Source organism: Macadamia integrifolia, chromosome 3, assembly GCF_013358625.1.
Source record: "Macadamia integrifolia cultivar HAES 741 chromosome 3, SCU_Mint_v3, whole genome shotgun sequence".
Lineage (NCBI taxonomy): Eukaryota > Viridiplantae > Streptophyta > Magnoliopsida > Proteales > Proteaceae > Macadamia > Macadamia integrifolia.
This window is the reverse complement of record NC_056559.1, coordinates 10,415,990-10,434,837: the sequence shown is the minus strand read 5'-3', so window position 1 is coordinate 10,434,837 and position 18,848 is coordinate 10,415,990. Positions and strand designations below refer to the sequence as shown.

At 36.4% G+C, this 18,848-nt stretch overlaps 1 protein-coding gene across 1 annotated transcript; it reads left to right on the top strand.

Moving 5' to 3' along the window:
* The first annotated feature begins 11,486 nt into the window (after positions 1-11,486).
* LOC122073463 (probable transcription factor KAN4) lies at positions 11,487-16,131 on the top strand. Its single transcript, XM_042638055.1, has 6 exons — positions 11,487-12,600; positions 12,705-12,781; positions 12,989-13,025; positions 13,221-13,389; positions 14,997-15,096; positions 15,222-16,131. The coding sequence occupies exons 1-6, from the start codon at positions 12,090-12,092 to the stop codon at positions 15,408-15,410; spliced, it is 1,083 nt and encodes a 360-aa protein (XP_042493989.1). The 5' UTR covers positions 11,487-12,089; the 3' UTR covers positions 15,411-16,131.
* Positions 16,132-18,848: the final 2,717 nt, after the last annotated feature.

The following is an 18,848-nucleotide window of genomic DNA, read 5'->3' as shown; positions in this document are numbered from 1 at the left end:
TTTTGGGTTTCACAGGGGTGGGGGCATCATTTCACCACCCTATATGTCTAGACACATGGGTTACATAATCTGGGAATATTCATTTCCACTAAATAATACCTAATTTTTTTCCTTACCCCATTTACAGAGTTGTGATTCTCTAACATGGATTGTTCCTGAAATCACTACATGGCATCTGTGAAGTTTCTCGTCACTTTTATCAAAACTCTACCTAGTTTTAAACATGGTATGATCTATTGGTGAAGGAAAGACAAGTTAAAATAACCGAGTTTGCACAAATTTTTTTCTTTGCATTTGACATTTTTACCAAGTTTATGAACAAAAGTCCTTATTATATTTTTATTTTTTATTATTTCTTACCTTAATTTTGAATCTACTACATGGAATCCCATTAGCCATTCCCTACCAATTATGGGAAAAGAATTCCAAATTATTCATTGTTTGATATATTTGTACAACCACCCGTTTGATTTCTAAGAATAAAAGCCTCTTTGGTCCTCAATAATTCTTACAAGTCTCAACACAATGACTTTCTAGTTGAAGGTTCCTTTAGTACCTTCTCTCTCTGCTAGTGATTGCATAAACAAAAATCTATCCACAATGCTGAAAGCACAACATAATAAAATCCAAAACAACCAAACAACCACAACGTTAGGATATATGTGGTTTGGTAAGGAGTTTATGTCAATGGTGAGATGAAAGCAACTTCACCAATAATGAAAAATAGGGTTCAAGATCTCTTTCCATCGTCTCTTGTTCTGCAAATAATTCTTTCTTAATCCTAATGACCCTCCATCACTATCAATTTAAAGGACAAACATAAAGATACATCCGTTCAATAGGAGCATCATATCTCTCTCTGTGTGGCTAAAAAAAAGCGCCCATGGTTATATGATTATATATATAAAAAAGAAAAAGATTTAGATGATTATACATCCGTTGAATTTGAATTTGGAGTCCTCTCTTATTGCACTTCAATTGGATCCCTACTCTGTCAGACATTCTAAGCAGCATGCATTTCCAAGAAGAACAAGGTGGTTTCTTACAAGGGAAGTCTACATGACACCTCTAAGTATGTTTATGATGGTGGGCCCAACACAACTCACACTTGACTAAGTCTCCTTGAATAAGGTCCCTTGCTGCTTATTCTAGTAATTATTCCACATCTCTTATTCCTTGGCAACATTACCACATAAATTCATAAGATATATATAACTTTGATAACCACATTTTTTTTATAAGAGATAAATAAACAATAAATGATGATAATTACTACCTTGGGTTTGGATCAAAGTCCAAACTCCCACACAAGACATCATGGGGTAAAAAATGAGATTTCTATTTATTCCATGAGAGGGAAATGTAGTCTTTTTATAAATCTTGAGGTTAATGGGGGTAGGGTTTTCCTTACAAAGAGGTGTATGACAGTTCAAGAGGCTTTTAATTTTCCCTTACATTGTTGGAAATAGTCAAGAGGAAGCCTAGGCCTACGGAAGGATTATATTATAAATTAATTAAGTTGGTGCAAAACCTAAGTTTATGACAAAAGAATGTATAGAAAAATAGGGGTCCATGTTCCAACTTGGGAAGGAGGAGTGTGACAGTATCACGAGATCATATTTAAAAGTCTCTCCATACCAAGGAATTCCTAATTGTATATCATTTTTATCTCATCCATCTTATTTTCTTTTCTACATTTATGGAGAGATTGATAGAACATAGAATGAGAGAGAGATATATATTATCTTAGTAGGTGAGTAAATAATAAAAAATTAAAATGAGAGGAAATTAAATTGCACACTGACCTCATGATAATCTCATTTTCATTTATTTCTGTCTCTTTTTTTTTTTTTTTTTTGGGGGGGTGGTGGGTGGGGGGGAGGAACCTAGTGTGTGTGTGATTGAACAATTCATCTCAACTCAGTTCAACATAACCCAATTAATGGGGTAAGTCACATTGATCAATTTTCTACAATCAACTCTATTGAAAGTCATACTTGTTACTTGTCTATGTATGTTTTTTTCTCGTCATTTTAGGTTTACTTATGGCTCTTTAACTCTTTTAATCTTAATCAAATCATGTCTTCGTATTGGAACATTCAAAAACCTTTGTTATACATGTGCATAACACTTAATTGAATTTATTGCAACTTATTATGTATCACATTGTTATAAATTAATTCTAATTTATTTATTTCTTATTTTTTATATTTTAGTTTTATCATTCATCCATCTCAACATCCTCATTTTAACCACATTAGGTTTGTCTATATGTTATTTTTTTACTCTTCAACGTTAAACTCCATACATCATTGTTGGTCATATATTTGTCCGATAAAAGTTTCCTTTGTGTGACTATGTAGGTCATTTATAATGTACATAGAGTGCCAATTATTGTATGATCCATGCCTCCAAAGATTGGGGGTGAGCTTTTACCAAAAGAAAAAAGGAAAGAAGGATGAGCTTTTAGCACGGTAGTAGCAGACCATTTGACAACTGAGTCTAGAATAAATTTAGGAAAGCTCAAGAGTTTGACCCTCGTTGGATCTTGTAGGTCTTTAGGCATGGAAAAAAAATTTTTTTTTTTTTGGGTAGTCTTGGTACAACATATTTTTTCTTTCAATCATACAACAATTCCTATTCAACTATTAGCCTTTATTTTTTTAAGAATACACAGTTTTGGATCATATCTTAGACATCCTAATCACAATTTCTCTATCCATACACTTTTTTTTCCTTTTTGGATGAATGAGATATATATTAATAAATAAATAATAATAATAATAATACCTAAACTTTTAGATATTGATAAAGGATGTCGAGCCTAGTTAGTTTTATGTTTCATGCCAAGTGGAATATTGCCATGTGGTGGACATGAGTAGGACATTTTACCAAGCCTAGCAGTACATTTGGTACCACATTATTCCCTTTATATAATTGATAAAAAGCTGTCCAAGAATGCTACGTAAGGATACCTCTCCTTTCTGTTCATGTTATCCATCAAGAAAACGAAATGTGTTGGAAACTATGGAAGGAAAATTCCGAACCTTACAAGAAAACAAATTGAATGGAAAGGGAGGTGCAGGGGCGGCCCTGGGGCAAAAAGAAAAAGAACCAAACCGATGGGCCATGCCTGGCCCTTTGTTGGTGGGAAGTGTGAACCCCATCCTATATAGCACGTACAAGAAAATATCAAGACGGTCGATAAAGCTCTTTTGAAACGAACTCTACACCAGCTTCATGTCCTACTAGTTATTCCATATATCTTATTCCTTTGCAACGACATAAGTATCATATATATATATATATATATATATATATATATACCTTTGACAACCACATTATGACAACGAGATAAATAAAAACAAGGAGAGAGAGAGAGAGAGAGAGAGAGAGAGAGAGAGATTTACTGTTACGAGAGAAAAAAAAAATTAACATGAGAGGAAAATATGCATTGGCATCGTGGTAATTTTTTTAATTTATTTTTATTCATGTTTTTTTTTTTGGGAACCCTTTAGGTGATGTACAACTCAACTCAATTCAATTAAGCATTATCTCAATTAAATGAGGTCAGTTAGAGGGATTAGTTTTTTGCGTTCAACTATTTTGAAAGTCATATTTAGTTACTTTTTTAGCTAAAATTTTAATTTTATTAAAGGAATGAACTAGAAAAAGAATGATTAATATTGCGTGATACATTAAGTGTGATTCAGAGCTCTCCACCTTAAGCATTGCCTTCAACAATGAACCTTAAAATATTATCTCAATTAAATGAGGTCAGTTAGATGGATAATTTTTTTGCGTTCAACTATTTTGAAAGTCATATTTAGTTACTTTTTTAGCTAAAAATTCTGAAATTTTATTAAAGGAATGAACTAGAAAAAGAAAGATTAATATTGCACGATACAATAAGTGTGATTCAGAGCTCCCCACCTTAAGCATTACCATTAGCAAGGAACCTTAAAACACTAGCAGAAATGAAATCTTGGCCCTGTCGCTACATTGTATGCGATCTCTTCATTTATAGGTGGAAAAATGGCAGCAAAATCCGAAGTACCAGATTTTGATGTGACCTTCGCTAGATAGTCCACTACTGTATTTGCCTCTTTAAAGAAGTGTGAAAATTTCCAGGTTATGGCATTCAAGACTAACTATATCACAGTCCAATCTTGCAATGCATACCAAGAGATAGATTTACCTTGAATAGAAGTCACCACTATAACCAAATCTGATTCTATATATCCAAAGTGATCCCATTCCCCTTTCCATTGCAATTTGTATGCCTTCAATGAGAGCTTTAAATTCTGCTACATGCATGATTTGTTAAGATTTCAATGTGAAATCTAAAAGAAGCAATGTGTCATACTTAGCTACTGATCGTAAGCTATACTTATTGTTTTTCTTCACTACTTCTTCTATAGTCATTTTAAGTTTACCCTTCGTTCTTTTAACTCTTTCACCCTTAACCAAATCACCTCTTTGTATTGGAACATTCAAAGGCCTCTATTACACATATTTATACCACCTTAAATGACTTTTGTGCAACTTATTATGTATCAGATTGCTAAAATTAGTTATAATTTATTTATTCATTATTTTATCTTTAAAAAATTTACCACTCATCCACCTCAACATCTTCATCTCAACTACTTTAGGTTTGTTTATATATTTTTCCTTTATTATCCTATATTAAATCTAAGCATGATTGTTGATCGTACCATTATTCAATAAAGTTTCCTTTGTGTGGCCATGTAGGTCGTCATAGAGTGCCAACCATTATAAGAAGGTCCATGCCTCCAAGGTCAGGGATGAGATCCTTTCCTAGTTTTATATCTAATGCCAGATGGAATATTGCCATGTAGTGGACATAAGTAGGACATTTTACTAAGCTTAACTAGCAATACATTGGCTACCACATTCTCTCCATCTAATTGATAAAAGTTGTCCAATAATGCAAACATAAGGATTTCTTCCTTTGTGTTCATGTAGAAAAAGCCTCTTTCCATCAAGAAAACGAAATGCGTTGGAAATTATGGAAGGAAAAATCAGACTTCACAAGGAGACAAATTGGAATAGCACGGAGGTGTGGGCCCGGCCTGGGAGCAGAAAGAAAAAGAACCAAACCAATGGGCCAGGAGGGCCATGCCTGGCCCATTTATAGGTGTTAATTGTGAAGCCCATCCTATATAACACGTGCAAGAAAAGCACTTTTTGAAACAAACTCTCTCTCTCCCTCTCTCTCTCTCTAAGTAATGATTTGACACAACAGCTGGATCAGATGGTCCTGCCAAGGTGCAGACCCAGTGATGATAGAGCTTCAGCATATCCTATCACAATTTCTTCCCAGACGGGGCAGACCTCAGTGGGGGGTAAGTGTTCGCTGCGTTAGCGCAGTAGGCACAGTGGCACTATCTATCACAAATCACAATCACTAAAGGCGGTGGTAATATGGTGATGGAGGGTTCAGAATAGTGGTAGCCCACACGTGGCGAATGGGTTAGCGGTCCCGATAAATTATTTAGCCATTTTGGTCCTGCGGTTAGTGGGATCCCAGTCTTATCTGTACTGTTGACTTGAATACCAGTCTAGGTCCAAAGATACCCAATTAGCAGCTTTAGCTTTTGTCGTGAACTTCACCCAAGAAGGATCGTTGGATTAGAATCTTTCATAAGCAAAAAGATCAATGGAATTATACATTCTCTATAGATTAGAGGTATAGATTCTAATCCTTTGGCTTTTACGCACATATTAGTAAATAGTAATTACAGTGGCTTCTGTAGTTTACCTTAATATTAGAAGCATTTCGTGTGAAACATTATTTTTTTAGTTTGAGAAACTGTTATGTTGTGACGTGGCTTGATTAGATACTTTCTTAAAGACCAAACTAATCTTACAGGGCTGCAAGAACAGAGACGGAAAAGAAGAGGACAAGGGCGAAGGAGAAAATCCGGTGTAAATCACCGCGTGTTGATCTATTCTCCATTGGCCTTGGTTCCAAAACTCTCTCGACAGAAGGACTTTGAGAATGAGTTATCAGAATGTGTTTTAATGCAAAGGTATAACTGTCTTTTCAATATTCTAACTTAACACCGTAAAAAGTAGGGAGGTCAGTGAAATTGTCAATTCAACTTGGGATAATTTTAATATTAAGGTAAACTAGGGGAGGCCACTGTAATTATCTTTTTATTGTTTTAACGGGAATTGAGGTGAGGGCAATGGGGGTTTTTTCTTTTTTTCTTTTTCTTAATGAAAGCAATGGGACGCTGATACTTTTGTGGAAGAGGGGATAGTCGTAACAATTTGATTACAAACAGTACAGAATTGCGTGGCTAGATCTAACAAAAAAGCAAGATTTTAGAGAGAGAGAGAGAGAGAGAGAGAGAGAGAGTAAATGCAACATTGAAGAAGGCGAAGGTGGGGGGCTCCTCACTCCTCACTCCTCAGTCGTCCTTTCCATCCTACTTTTTAATGGACATCTCTCGTCGTTTAGCGAATTAGCGTAGTTTCCACATTTATAGTCTTGAGTCTTTACCTTCTCGGGGAAGCGATTGCGCCCTTCCTTCCCTTTCAACTTCCCCACTCCCGACTCCCAAGTCTCTCTCTCTCTCTCTCTCTCTCTCTCTCTCTCTCTCTCTCTCTCTCTCTGTGCAGTAGTGCAGTGCTCTCCTAGCCTCCAGTCCACTCTCAGTTCTCAGTGGGTCAGTGTCACGCACGCACCGATACAAAATACCCATAGATGCTATATGCAACGACCTCACTCAGCGCCCACCTCAGCTCCCTCAAGATCTGTGCTTGCCTTACATTACTCCTTCAATCCATTCCAAATCCAATGGTTCGAGAGAGACAGAGAGAGAGAGAGAGAGAGAGAGAGAGAGAGAGAGAGAGTTCTGGCACAGAGATATGGAATATTTATTCTTAATGAAGACTTACACTAAGAGGGGTCGCAGAATAGACAAGTGAGGGAATAGAGCAGGTAAAGAAGTGGTAGTAAAGAGGTGGGTAAGTAACAGTAGCTGAGATCGGTAGCTGCAGTGGTTGGACTTTGGAGTAATAACAGAGGCATCAGAAGTTGAAACAAAAGCCTAAAAACAGGCTATATTAAAAAGGTCCTTTTTTCTCGACATTTGAGATTTAAAGGCAGACCCAGAGTCCCAGACACAGTTGAGGATTATCTCTTCTCTTCCGATTACGTAATTACCCTATAAAACCTATATGTATTAAGTAGTAACCTATCTAAGTTTACCCATTTCCATTATTTTGATCTGAGGCTTCTCTGGGGCAGGTCTAGAGTCTAGACTTTGGACTTTTGGAAGTTTGAATTTTTAGCCTTACACGAGCATATGAAGAAGCGCTGAAACATGGAAAGAATATAGAACAGAACAGAGCCAGGGGGAGCAGTAGCTAGTGGCTACATACTGACATGGAATTAAAAAGGAGAAGAGATTTTTAAGCTTTCCAATTAATGATCAATTATTAAAACTTGATTTGGGTTTGACCGCCACACCCATTTCGATATTATAATATCAAAATGCACGTTAGTCCACACGGCGTTGTTCTCGGTGATTCATTTCTATTTAAACATTTTAGAAGAACTTTGGAGAAAGTACTAGAATGAAAAAAGGAATATAGAATAGAAGGGTTGAGACTGTGACTCTGAGAGAGGCCATTGAAATCTGAAGCTTTAAAATTGAAAGATGTCACCTCATTTGCACTTCTGCATGCATGGATGGATGGCTGTTTAAGAATTAAGAACCCCTTGAAGATAAAGACTCTTAGAAAGAGAAGGGAAAGGGGTGTTATTTCTTTTTTAAGTCCAAAGTCCAAAGTCCAAAATCCAAAAGCTAGCACAGACTATTGTTCTCTTGGTTACGCCTTCGAGACGGCGATGAGAGCGGATCGCGTCGTCTCTTCTTCTGTTTTGCTCTGTCTGCAGATTCTCACATACTCCACTGTTTATTTGTTGTTGTATTTTTCTTTTCTTTTTTTGTTCTCTTCTTTCTAATGACTCCAACGTCATTACAAATTTACAATGTTACTATTCTCCACCTATACACACTACCACTGTCTAATATAAATTTTGTCCAACTTTTTTTTTTTTAAATGTCATGTAGTTAAATTTCACCCCCAAAAATTTTTATTACTTAAAAAAAAGAAAAAAAAAAAAAAAAAAAACCTATGGAGCAAAGATGATTTTAAATTGAAAAATAACCCTACTACAGTTGGAGTAGGAAATGCTTAGAGACAAGGCATGTGAAACGCGTTAGGGGGTTGACATTCTTTATCGAGAATCGGTTGATTCAGAATGTATGGAATTCGAATCCGCTTTGGTAGGAAGGTGTGGCACCGCATGACTTTAAAAAGCATCTACAGAGTGTTAATGAGGCCTCCACTTTTATGCGCATTCTGTGACTTATGCGCAAACGATGTGGGACTAATCTGTGGTTCTACAATGAGAGCTCATGGCCCTTTTGTTGACCTCTTGAAGTTATCTTTGTGAAGAGCTAGGCCATACCAAAATTGCAGTTAAGAGAGTAATAAGATGTTTGGAAATTATAGAGGTATTATCTCACCTTACTCTCTGTTATGGTCTTTTGTATCTTCATATACTCTTTCTCCACCCAACGCCTTTAGATTTTGAGTTGGACTATGCAACAAAGATGTGGATCATTTATATTTTACATATCTATCAAACTCATTGACTCACTTGGAATTTCCCCAAACATGACTTTTCAAGATTTAACATTACAAGTTCAATTTATTTGTGTGATATCCTAATCCAAAACCTTTACTCCAAGAGTCTTGACGGAAATGAGAATCAAATTGTTAAAACCTAGAATGGACTCGTCCAAAATATTATATGGGACATTGAGTGCCTAGAATCATTAATGAACCGAAACTAGAACATCCCATCATTAAACACAATTGAATCCTAATTTTAGGACCGTTTAATTCATGAGATGATTCTGGGTTTGGTTCCCTTAGGATTAGAATAAAAAAAAAAAAAAAAGACCTGATTACTTAGCACTCAGAACCATCTATCTAGGATTTGAGTCCTCTATGGCACAAGGGTGGCAATGCACATCTGATGGTTTGAAGTATCTGAGCACAAACCTTAACACACAGATGCACGCCTTAAGGTGTTCGATCAAAACCGTCAGATATGCTTTGTCAACTTTGTTGTGTCAAAAAGGAGCCCCACCCTCTTATTTAACACCCTTAGATTGATCTATTGGTATGATTCAATTCATTTTCTCTTTTTATTTTCCTTGGTAAAACATCACAGGTACCTTCTGCTTATAGTGCAAGCTAAAATCATAAGATGGGGCATAAGGCACATGCTTTTTATAGTTGTTGTCTGAGGTTGAAGAAAATGACCCGTTACTTAGTAATGTTTTGAAAGGACTAATATTCCAAGCTTCAATATAAAGCAAAGAGAAATCATCCAAACAAAGCCATTAGAGTTGAGACAAACACATGAGATGCGGAATATAAACCCCCAAACCTAAGAAAACCAATGGAAGGGAACACTTAAGACTTAGAAGTAAGTGACCGACAAAAGACATATTGACCGAATAATCTCTCTTTCTTTCTCTCTCTAGTTATAGACAGATAGAGAGAGAAACCCCAAAAAAATTCCCATTTCCCGGAGAATCTAGAGCGCATCAGCCGCTGACCACATCTTCGAAAACGATTAACAAATGATTAAAAGCATTTAATCTCCTTGTTCTTACCCCTAGTAGCATGTTTTTTTTAGTACTACCTCCATAGGGACAATAGACAAAGAGAATTATTATACTATGATTAACAATAAATGAGGACAAATTCCTCTTAATTGATTGATTAAAATTTCAATTTAATTAATTAATGGGTAACTAGCAAAGTAGAAAACACAACAAAGAAAGTTAGGAAGAACCTATCACCTCGACAGTGTCACGCCCATATCTCACGTGACTGATGCCGGAGTATATGGTCGACCGTTGGATTGTTGCCACGTGGGCCTCGACCTCTGGGTGGGGCTCGAGAGGAGAATATTTGGACACGGAGAGGGAATATTGGGGAAGACTACTGAAGAGTGAAGACAAATAGTAGCCGTTGAAATTAGTGAAGAATTAAGATATGAAGATTTTATCTCCTTAATTATCTCTTAAATTCTCTTATAATATATATAATACAAATGGGCTTGGAGAATTCTGCTGGGCTCCCATATGGGCCACGCTCACTTGCATGTGGGTTGCAGCCCGATGTTACCGGACACCCTACAGCGCTGACACTTTCTCGCGATATATTCCTTAGCTTCATTATTTCTCACGAGACAAACAATAATATTCCCACCCCCCACGTGCACAGCTCAACACATTCTACGCGTTGCTATGTCCTGGCCCACTCTATCAGGTAACAGCCTAATTCTCACGTGGCTACTACTACCTTTGTTCTTTTGAGATCTCGCCAATATTTCACGATATTAAGTAGTTTGGAATTCTCCATGATCAGGCCTTTACTAACCCTAGAAAGTTTGGGAAACTGGTCAATTAGTTTTGGTGTAATTAATCAATTTTGACTTTTCAACTATTTGCCATACGGTGTAGGGGGGTCAATTGGTCTGCCTCGTTGGTTTTGGTCGGGTTTAAGCAATAAGAAGATTTTACATCATTTAGATAATTCGGAATCGTAAGGTAGGGTATGAACATGTTTCTATTTAATCGTTATTGATCCATTAATGGCCTAATTGATCTATAATTTTTAAATAAGTTAATTGGCTAATTAGACTATAAAAGGTCGATTATTGATTAGTCATAATATTTGGCCGATTCTAGTTGGGTGATTGTTGAACCACCATCTTGCATCAAGAATGTTTCATTATTAATTGGTTGGTGCTTGAACTCGACATGTTTAATAATCAGTAAAATCAATTTCAAGCTTCAACCGATCAATTCAAGTCAATCCAATTAGTATGAGCCAACCGGTCAATCGATACCGTTGTTTTAAACCCTGAGTAGGCCTCAATACATCATGCTATACGGATCAAGTCCATCATAACACTACCTCCTGACCAGTTGTCAAGAGAAGAGGCTGATGTGGATGCAATGTTTGCGTAAGAAAAAAAAAAAAAGAGGGGTAAGGGAACCGGGGAAGGGGAAGAACTCATGGATCAGTCATGGCCCGAGGCCCTGAACAGGAATTTTGGTCTTTTACTAAGAGGTGAGGAACCTGATTCGTTGCTGAGGGCTGAAGCTGATGCTGCTCTACTGGATATTTCATGATTTTAAAATGGAAATATTCAAAATTATGGTACAAGGAAAAATTTTAAACTAAAAAAAATATGGGTTGCCAAAAAATATAAAATCAAGAAATTTAAATTGAAAGAAGGGGTTAGATTCTGTTGGAGAGAGACAGATAGAGAGATGGAGATGTTTTCTCAGTTCTATTCCATAAATTAATTAGTATTCTCGATTTCCAACCATTCCCTGCAGCTTCACCATGAGTTTACTCCCTTACAATCTCCCTTTTATTCCCTTTTATTCCCCTCATATACATAAGGGAACCCCTCCTTCATCTGTCCGTAGTCCTTCTCTCTCTCTCTTTCTGCCTCTGATACCTCTCCTTAAAATACACCTATTTCCATTTCCACTTCCTTTTTCTTTCATCTGTCCACCGGCAAACTCTCTCTCTCTCTCTCTCTCTCTCTCCCCTTCTCTCTTCTGCATTCTTTCTGACTATTAGTCTCTGCAATTCCTTCACATCTGTCCCTCTTCTCTTTCAATTTCATTAACCCTAGAGAGATCCTACTAAAAGCCTGCCTAGCTCTCTCCCCCCGCCTCCTCACCCACTCCCAAAAATAAAAAACCATCCCCTTCTTCCTCTCTCTCTCTCTCTCTCTCTCTCACAGTCCCACAGTATAAACAAATCTAAACATCCATGCAAATCATAAGGCACTCATGATATAATCACTACCTACTCCAACCCTTTTGGGCATCTCTTCCCTGCAAACTTCAAACCTATCCCTCTCTCTTTCCTTCTTTATCTCATACACCTCTTTATCTACCCCCCACACCTGTATCTGATCTCACCTCAACCCCTCTACTATTCCCATGTTCCCAAGCTCCAACTCCATGAGAACTGCTTTGCCTTTACCTGACCTTTCTCTACAGATCAGCCCACCATCAGTTTCAGATTCTGAAGCTAAGATGGATGTGGGCTATGATGGATGGATGAGGAGAACATTTTATGGTACAGAAAGAAGCTCCACCACAGACTCTGGAAGCAGCGCTAGTGGCGGCAGTGATATAAGCCATGAACAAGGAGGGTTCTTGCACCCAGACAAGGGTTATTATGATCTTCCTGGGGTTGAACCCACACTGAGCCTGGGGATCGATAAGGCTACTTTGGAACCTCATCAACACCAACAACATCCACAACCCCAATACCTTCCTCGCAATTTTCACTACCTGCACCAACCTCAAATATATGGTCGTGAATTTAAGAGAAATTCAAGAGTGGTTAATGGAGGTAGGAGAAGCATCAGAGCTCCTAGGATGAGATGGACTACTACTCTACACGCCCATTTTGTTCACGCAGTCCAGCTCCTCGGTGGCCATGAAAGTATGGAAAATCGTTTCACTTACTCACCAGAAATCCAGATTCTATTTAGTTGAATTCATTCATTTCTATCTATCTCTTTCTTCTAATGTCTATATCATTTACAGGAGCAACACCCAAATCGGTTTTGGAGTTAATGAATGTGAAAGACTTAACACTAGCTCATGTGAAGAGTCACTTGCAGGTGAGGTTAATTTACTTGGGAGCAATCTCTATTGCTTTGCACTATATTATTGGTTATATATTTAGAGTCCTATCTTTATTACATTTTGCTTGTGCGAGTGGGGTTTGGTTCATTTGGAAAGCAAGGGGTAAGGACAAAAGGGTATCAAGAGAGTAATCTTTGCATTGTAGACTTTTTCTAATTTTTTTTCTTTGCGTGTTCATGCAGATGTATCGAACAGTGAAGAGCACTGACAAAGGAGCAGGTTAAAATTTGGATCTTCCCTACCCCCACCACCAAATAACCCTTCCCTTTCTCTTTCTCTCTCTTAATGTTATTTATGTTTTCAAGATTTTGCAATTTAAAGGTAGCTGATCTATGATCAGTTGTCCACCCAAATTATTTTGCTGGGTGTCTGATAAAGCAGAAGCAATGGTTCTGAAGGTGATGAATGTTGCAGGGCAAGGGCAGACAGAGATGGGTCTGAATCAAAGGACAGGGATGATTGAAATGGAACATGATCATGGTGGTTTATCTTCAGAGAAAACTGCTCCTAACCCTTCTTATACTCCCAACACACCACCACCACCACCACCACCACCAACACAAACACTACCAAAATCTCCAAGGTGTGTCTTCATCTCCTCTCTCCTTCTCTCCATATAGCTTAGAAGGAACACACATAGACATGAAGATACATGTCTTGGGTATTAGACTTTATTAGATCAAACAATGTTGTCTTTCTAGGCTAATGAGAAATAGTTTTAATCTCCCAATAAGTATCTCGATCTTGATGATGGTAGGGTCTATAGGTCTGAGACTTGGCTTTTACTTGAAAACCGTAGTTAATGTTTTTCGTTGTTTGACTTTTTTCTATGGATTGCAGAAGACAATCTATGGAAAGATGTTTATTTATCAAACTTTATTAACGACTAGAGGTCCATTTTTGGTAACTGGATTGATTCATGAGTAGGGCTTCAGTCTTCCATCTGTGAAAGTTAATTACTATGTACTTGATCTTTTCAGTATTTTCTGCAAATACTGTTTGTGTTGATGTTTTGTTCAATTCCATTCTTGTATTTCTTGAAAAGATCTTCTTTTGCTTGTGGAACAGACCAAAGAAACCTTATGGTCCTTAACAATGAAACTTCTGCTTCTGGAGGTTTTTGTGCATATCTGGTTTCATACATTGAGTTGACTTGGATCCCCATTAATTTTTAATCCAATGTGGTCTATCATGTATAGAACAATTTTTCTGTGGGTTGGGGGTGGGGGGGGGGGGGGGAATCTGTAGTACATCTGCATTGATTAAATTGTTAATAAAGCTGTATTTTAAACTCCCCCACCCCACCCAAAAAAAAAAAGGGTTCCTTAAGATTATTTTACAGAATAGGAATGACTGATTGAGTAAGTTATTTTTATTTGTAATGCCATTGGATACATTTTTTCATTCCCAAAGTGGATCTTCTATAGTATCACCATTTATTATGTTATATAAAAAAAAAAAAACAAAACAAAACCAATAGGGTTATTTAAGATTGAAGTATTATTATTATTATTAATTTTTTTTCATAGATTTATCACTTTTTTTACCCATCTCCTGATGATCACTCCATCTTAGATAATAAACATTTTCTTTTTTTTTGGAGATTAAATCTTAGATGATATACTAGGGTCTAAACCTACCTAAATCTTAGATAATATACTAGGGTCTAAACCTACCTTTTTTTCCCAAAAATGTCCACAGTACATCCACTATTAAAGATGTTTAATCTCAATAAATGATTTCTAGTGTCTAATTTAGTTCAGAATGCAACTGATACAGATAAATAAAATGGAGTTGATTGTACTAAATCTACCTCATTTTCCTATTATCCTTTGTTTAACTTTCTATTTTTCATATTCTTGTATATTCATCCTCCTTATTTTTTATACCCCAATCACATTTCTCATAATTTTTGGAAAAAGATGGCCGGAGATTTTCATAATTTCACCATTAATTGTTATTGGGGTGCATAATTTACATGAATATGCTATTATGTATCCTATGTTTTGCTATGTTTTCATCAAGTAGTGTAGGTTCAAATACTTCTAATGATTTGAAAACATTAAGTTATATAATTAAAATTCAAACAGGTGATAGAAAATAAATAGAGTAAGTGGATGAATGGAAACTATATTTAGCCAAACTTCTTCTTTCCTAATGGTTAACCTCAAAGCCTAAACCTTATTGCAGAAGTTCGTGGCCATCAATGGAAACAAATGTTTGGAACCCTTTAATGAAGGAAAGCACATTATCTATTGCAAATGAACTTACAAATCAAAGGATGAACAAGGTATGAGTTTACTTTATTGGACTAAAAGTATCATAAGCTAATTTTCTGTTATTTCCTGAATCAGTTCCATAATCATATTATTAATCCATTTTTTTTTTTCCCCCTCTGGATGATCAATAATGTAGGTGGATGGGTATGGTATAGACCTTTGCACTTCACAAAATGAGAAGGAGAAGTTGTACTTGATGAGCTCTTTGGCAAAGAAATCATCGCATATATTGCCTAATCTAGAGTTCACACTTGGGAGACAAAGTTGGCAAATGGACTATGCTGATCAGCCTTCAAATAATGAGTTAACTCTCCTTAAGTGTTGAAATAGAACCTCAAATATATCACTATTACATCTCTCAGAATCAAAGGAAGGGAAAGGAAAAAGGTCTTTCCATGAGGAGGAAGAGAAGAAGATGACATGAAGTTGACAAGTGGAAAAGGGTCGGTGAGGGTTGGGCCTGTTGGGTTAAAAGAGTGAAAGTAGTGTCACTTTAATGGAAAGTATGGAGAATCATATCAGACTATTGGAGTGGATGATGATGGCATTGAAACATATTAGGACCCATTTGGTTCGCACTGTTAGAACTTGAGGGCCCTTTACGCGTCAGAACCAAAAGGATAGGTGAAAAGAAAAGAAGAGAAGAGAAGAGAAAAGGAAGAAATTTAAGGTTTGATCAGATGCTGATCTCAGTTTGGGGCCAGTGTTTCAAGAACTTCTACAGATGATAATGGTTGCCTTTATCAACTTGTACGTTCAAATCATCTCCCATTGTGCCTGCAACTAAGTAGAACTTATATATATATATATATATATGCATTAATGGCAAGTTAGAGAGAGAGAGAGAGAGAGAGAGAAAGAGAGACATTTGGGGGGTTGTGAATGTATGTTGAACTCATCAAATTTCTTTCCTTGTCATGATGAGACCATGGTTTGTGTTGCTAATATACAAATTCAATTCGTTTTAGGCTTAATGATGTTGTGTGAAATAGGAAATGGATTGTACGGAGGAGGGAGTACTCAATGAAATTATGATATCTTGGTAATTGTTTGTGAAGGGGACCATCATGAGGTTGACACACTTGCCATCAATCATTTACTTGGAAAAGAAATTCAAATTAAGTTCCTTTTCATGTATCCTTCTCTTTTCCATGAACCACACCTCAAGAAACCTTTACAGTGCCAAGTTTTTAATGATCAAGTCATCAACCCTTTCCAAAAATATATAGTTGTAATCTCTTTCTTTAGAACTTCTGCCACTTCATATTAATGGAATCTAATATTTATTACTCAACTTCAGTCTCAATTTTGAGGCATGTCGGGTACTTGTTTGTTCCAAACAGTGGAACCAAGAAGTCTAGCCATATTTTGAAAGTGAAGAATAGTTTGGATTCCATGATTGAGGAAGTTTGAGCCTTAAAACAGAGGGTCACCACATGGAATGGATGTTTCGATGTGGTTGTACTGATGTTGCTCATGATCTAGCTACTACGGCCTTGAGAGTCCACGATAGCTGCAGCTAGTAATGGCCAGCAGCTCACTATTGCACCCATGGGTGATTGGTAGAAGACTGAATGGGGCAGAAGTTAATGGAGTGTCAAGTAGTAAATGGGAAAGAAAGACTAATGGAATCAACCACATGGAACTCTTTAACATCAGTGATCCAAAGAAAAAAGCTGCAAGTGCGTGTGTGCGCACTTCTTCACAAAATGCATTGTTCATGAAGGAGAGAAATGACAAGCTCATATATATATATATATATATATCATACTATTATATAAAAGTACGCAGTTGTAAATCTTTTACTTGACTACTTTATCCTTTTCTCTTTCTCTTATTTGATAATTATTGATACCCTTTTTATTTATCTTTAATTAATGCTATCCTTTTATTTATCTCTATTTTTATATTCAAATAAAAATATAATCAAACTCTATTTTTCACTTTTCCTCCTTTCTCTCAAACTCTTCCCACCAATAATAATAGAATTAATGCCATCCTTTTATTTATCTGTTGAGTTTTTCGATTATTTCCAATCCCAATCCAAACAGTTATTTCCAGTTGATCTTATTGGTCAGACAGATCAATAATCACATATTCACACTAGAGTTGGGACCAACCAGATTTCCATATATTGTAACTGAAATCTATCCAAAATAGTTTTCCTATGGTAACTAAAACTGTTCAAAACCAGATCACCATATCGGCTTCAATTTTCAATAATGAAAACGTGTTTCATATAATCCATATGTTCGTTCCATCTCAAACTCTTTCTTTAACTCCTACTTACCTTTAACTTCTATAGCCTTGCCTGTCTCTCCCTTCCAATTATTTTTTCTTTTTCTTCTCAAACTCTTCCTCTCCCTCCCACTTTCTTTTTTCTGAATAAAGAAGAAAACAGGTCATCTCTTCCAACAAAACCTTCCGTCCCTCCTTACCCAAACCTTTTCTTTTTCTAACAACAGTCTGTAAAAGAAAATAGGTCATCTTTCAGACTTTCCGTTCCTCTCCCTTCTTCCTTTGCAAACCTGCCTGCACAACAGTACCTAATTAGTTACTAAGCCTCTCTCCTCTTATATTCTTTTTCTTTTCTTTTTTCGTAGACTGTAGATGATCCCTCCCTTTCTCTGATCCCATTTTCTCTCTTTTCTTTCCCTTCTCTTTCAGGAAACACAAGAAATAGAAGAAGAACAATCCATAATTCAAACCAAAGTGGAGAGAGGAACCAGAAAACTAGATATATCACTGGAATAAAATATGTTTCTTAATTACATGTAAGTTTTCTTCTGAATTTTGGGTTGTTTTCAATTAAATAATCTTTTTTAGTACATCAAGACTTTTTATTTTTTGCTTCATATTAGTTGCTATGGAAGATAAAGCCATAAGCATCTACGACTTGTCTACACGTTCATTCAAATTTTAGTCTTCTTTGACTTGGTTGTTGGTAACAGTTGTTTATGTTAATTTTCGGTCATCGCTTAGTAAGCATAAGAAAAAAAAAACTCAATATTTGAACTTTGATCTTAACGCCTTTCTATTTTCAGTTTACTAAATATGAGGTCATTCAGATCAGACAGGCTTTCCCATCCATGTTATTGAGTCTTCCTGTGGTTCCATTATCATCTACCTGGACAGCTTTTGTTACCTTGGTATCAGATCATGAAATAGGTATCACTGCTCTCAGTTCATAAATTAGTTGGGTTTCTGTATCCCTTACGAAAATAGGTTCCCTCAAGAATCTATAGGTTGGGAATTGTTAATCTTGTTCATAAAATAGAGGTAGTATAGAAGATTGTTTGTATCATTCAATCATATGGAATTGCACCAAATTCTCTCTCCTCTTTATATTCGGAGCAATAGTCAAAGTGCTCTCTCTCTCTCTCTCTCTCTCTCTCTCTCTCTCTCTCTCAATATACTGTACGGTTTCGTTTGGATTACCATGTGAATCTTTAACGTTTATGGGAGTGATCCTTGCTTGGTTCTTCAAATATGGTCTTTTCATTGCTAAGTAGCCATCATGGAACACCTCACCCAGCATCATCATAATGAGTTCGTAGTTATCTTCATCATTGTTGTTGTAATATATCTTATCCCGAGCCAAAAAAAAATCCTACTCATTTTATGGATGATTCCAGCCAACATTGAAACGACGGCTTGAATTCCAAACCGACTTGTTTTTAGATTGTTCTAATATTTGGAAACCTTCTCTTTCCTAAGCTTCAGTGGTTATTAAATTTTTTTGAATTCCTATTGGATTTGGGAA

Excerpts from the sequence above, each read along its gene's own strand:
- LOC122073463 (XM_042638055.1), top strand. The coding sequence starts at position 12,090 with ATGTTCCCAAGCTCCAACTCCATGAGAACTGCTTTGCCTTTACCTGAC. Across the intron at positions 13,026-13,220 it reads GAGCACTGACAAAGGAGCAG|GGCAAGGGCAGACAGAGATG; the intron begins GTTAAAATTTGG and ends TGAATGTTGCAG. Across the intron at positions 15,097-15,221 it reads CAAATCAAAGGATGAACAAG|GTGGATGGGTATGGTATAGA; the intron begins GTATGAGTTTAC and ends TCAATAATGTAG.